At 34.9% G+C, this 3,429-nt stretch overlaps 1 protein-coding gene across 5 annotated transcripts in view; it reads left to right on the top strand.

Annotated features, from left to right (window-relative positions):
• The window catches only part of Dhx36 (DEAH-box helicase 36), a 54,690-nt gene that overhangs the window by 14,346 nt on the left and 36,915 nt on the right, over nucleotides 1-3,429 (top strand). For 4 of the 5 annotated variants that reach the window (XM_029567164.1, XM_029567163.1, XM_008840631.2 and 1 more), the window contains exons 5-6: nucleotides 673-711; nucleotides 2,131-2,301. In XM_029567164.1, coding sequence (XP_029423024.1) covers nucleotides 673-711; nucleotides 2,131-2,301 — 210 coding nt within the window. The remainder of the gene's footprint in view (nucleotides 1-672; nucleotides 712-2,130; nucleotides 2,302-3,429) is intronic. The other variant, XM_029567162.1, reaches the window with a different exon arrangement.

Raw genomic sequence — 3,429 nt, 5'->3', positions numbered from 1 at the left:
GAATGTAAATCTTAGCACTTCTTAGAGTTTAGTGTTTCTGTTTAGTGTGCCTGTAGGGTTTCCTAATAGTTTACAAAATTCACAAGTAGTTGTTGCATAAATCAAAGAATTGGTATTCCAGTGTTAACCAACAAATCTTAAGTTTATGCAGAAGCTTTTGTGTTTCAGACACTGTCGTTTTTACATGTAAAAGTTTATCACTGAGACCTTGTGGCAGCCCTGTGAAGTAAATAAAACTTTTGCAGCATTGATGGCCAGAATTTGACTTAACGACGACTGTCCTGAAATGGCTAAATTTTTCTTAGCCTCAAAGGCAGGTATTGTATCCTAAAGTCATCTTCATACCTGCTCTAGTGCCTGTTAAATTAGTAAATGGCGCACTGATGAGTAGGGAACAGAATGTGCCATCAAAATCAGATCTAAGATGAATATATGAAGCAAAGTAAAGTGATTTAGTAATCGTAATGTCATTAGATGAGATAACTGAGCAGATAGCATTTTACTTTGAAGGATAGGCCTCTTGTTAAATGTTATGTAATTCTGTTTTTAAGTCTTGATATTTCATGCATAGTGTAAGGTAGTAAAAATATTCATGGTCTAACACATTGAACTATGATGTATTTTGATTATAGTTTGTTATTCTGTGAAAATGAACTTTTTTTTAAATTTCAGCGTTTCAGAGAAAAGCTGCCTTCATATGGAATGCAAAAGGTAAAAAAAGTGCTTTGTAATGCTTTGATTGCATAATAGCTACCATCATTTTTTGAAATGAAGTTCCATAGGGAGGGGACAGAAGTTAATAAACCTTTACTATACACAAGTTACCTTAATTCTTTCAAGTTGTTGAAGGGCAAGAAGGAAAAAAAACATTGGTTATGAGACAGTTTTCTATTACTTGTGTCCATTATTGAACCCTTTGGAGCTTAAAAAATAGAGTTTTCATATATGTTTCTTTGGAAGATATGTTGCTTTTAATTCAGGTCCAAGCACTTGAGTTAAAATTGAGACACTGCCAAAATAAAGTGTTTAATTTGCTAACATTTCAGCACACAGTTCCCCTGCCTAGAATATTATAATCCTGAATCCTTCTCTGTCCTCCCAACCTTATTTATTTTTCTTTTTCTTTGCTTTTCATAGCACTTATTACCACCTGACATCTGTGTGTGTTCCCCTCCTAGTCCAATGTAAGTTCTGAGGATAGGGTCTGTTTTGTTCATTCTACGTCTCTGTCTACTTGAAACAGTATCTGGCATTATATTGGCATCCAATATCTGTTTGTTGAATGAATGAGTTACATTCCACTTCTCAGCATAGTTGTCCCTCACAGTGGGGGATTGGTTCTAGGCCCTCCTGTGCATACCAGATCCTCAAATGCTCAAGTCCCTCATACACAATTTTCATATAAACTGCATAGATGTCTTTGTACACTTTAAACCACCTTTAGTGATTAATCACCTTTGGTGACTTATAATATCTCTAATAATAAATTGTTTAGGGGAATTATGAGAAGTTCAGTATAGGTAGGTAGTTCAAAAATTTTCACATGTGGTTTGTCAGATCTGTAGATGCTGAACCCATCCATAGGTATATGGAGGTACTAAGGACCAAATGACCAGCTATGTTAGTGTGCAAGCTTGAAATTTTTTGATGATACATTGTGTATCATTTTTGTATTGTAGATATAAAAAAATTTTAGACATAGTGTTTCTTCTTGTTTTTTGTTTTGTTTTGTTTTGGTCTTTTTGAGACAGGGTCTCCCTGGAGCTCCAGTGGCCTGGAACTCCCTTTGTAGACCAGGCTGTCCTGAACTCACAGAGATCCCTGCCTGCCTCTGCCTCCCAGGTGCTGGGATTAAAGTTGTGCGCCACGCCCAGCCCTTAGAAAAAGGTTTTTAAATTATTTTGCATATTAAAATACAAGCTTTACTGCCTTTGGAAGTAGTAGAGTGATGGTTTTGGTAATACAGTGAGTGTTAAAAATATTATTGTTTATCTAAAATTTATAAGAAAGAAGTTACTTCCTTAAAGGTCAGGTCTTCCAGGTACTCAATTTACCATTTAATTTGAACAGGATTTTAAGTATTCTTTTCAGATTTAATATATATTGTTTTTATTTTCTCTTTTGAAATAGGAATTGGTAAATTTAATCAATAACCATCAGGTAGCAGTAATAAGTGGTGAAACTGGTTGTGGCAAAACCACTCAGGTTACTCAGTTCATTTTGGATAACTACATTGAAAGAGGAAAAGGATCTGCATGCAGGATAGTGTGCACTCAGCCAAGAAGAATCAGTGCCATCTCAGTAAGTAAGCGCTCACCTGTACAAATGCCCTTTGAGCTCTCCTTTAGGTAATTTTGCTAAAACTTAGTGATTTTTAAGATTTAGAGTGCTGGTTTATTGTGCTTAGGATTTGTGGCTATGAAAGCAAATAGTGGTTTGCAAATATTTAGTAAGAAAGACCAAAAGACTGAGTGACATGTCTCTCACTGCCCATAAAATATCTATGGGATGGATGGTACACTCTAAATAATCATTATTTGATGCTTAGACTTTTGCCACTAGGTTTATTCAATGTCATTTAGTAGTCTGTCTTCTCAGTTTTTACATACACTGAATAAAGGTGAAAATGGGAAGCCTTAACTTTTTCAGCTACATTTCCATAGTGGATGACTTTTGAGTGCAAGTACTGAATAAGAAGGAGTGATTGTCTCAGACTCACCTTGTTTACCTGAGTGACGCAGCATAGACGATCTTTGAGTGCAAAATTTCAGGAATATAAGTACGGGTGGTGCTTAAGTAACATTTTCTTACGGTTCTTGTGGCTTTTAGCTAGATGACCTAGTTATATATCAACTATGTATTCTTTACAGATTATTTTTTTCCACTATTCAGTGAGAATAGTGGACTTACCATATTTGAATTTGTGTGCAAATACAAAAGACATAGATTTATGGATATCTAGTTTTATAAGCACATTTTGTAGTAATATTGAATTTGTTGTTAGAAATACATTACTAATTATAGCAATATTTGTGGTTAAACTGAGTATTTTAGTCTATGGACTATTTTTGTTTGTTTGTTTGTTTGTTTTATTTTTATTTATTCCTTTGGTCTTTTTGAGACAGGGTCTCCCTGTGGCCCCAGCTGTCCTGGAACTTACTATGTAGACCAGGCAGGTCTTGAACTCACAGAGATCCGCCTGCCTCTGCCTCCTGAATGCTGGGATTGAAGGTGTGCGCCACCACGCCCGGCTGTTTTAATATTTTTATTATTACTTTTTAAATTATTTAATAAGCACATACTTAGAAGAAGCATTTCATTACAATTGCATTGACAATTTCAATAACAATTTCCTGAGCTAAGATGCATCTCTTTCAAAATTGGCTATAAATTTTTAGGTTTATAGTTGAATTGTTACAGTTATACATA

The sequence above is a fragment of the Nannospalax galili genome, unplaced genomic scaffold, assembly GCF_000622305.1.
Source record: "Nannospalax galili isolate Female #2095 unplaced genomic scaffold, S.galili_v1.0 scaffold59, whole genome shotgun sequence".
NCBI lineage: Eukaryota > Metazoa > Chordata > Mammalia > Rodentia > Spalacidae > Nannospalax > Nannospalax galili.
The sequence above is the reverse complement of the archived record's forward strand: the minus strand, read 5'-3'. Positions and strand labels throughout refer to the sequence as shown.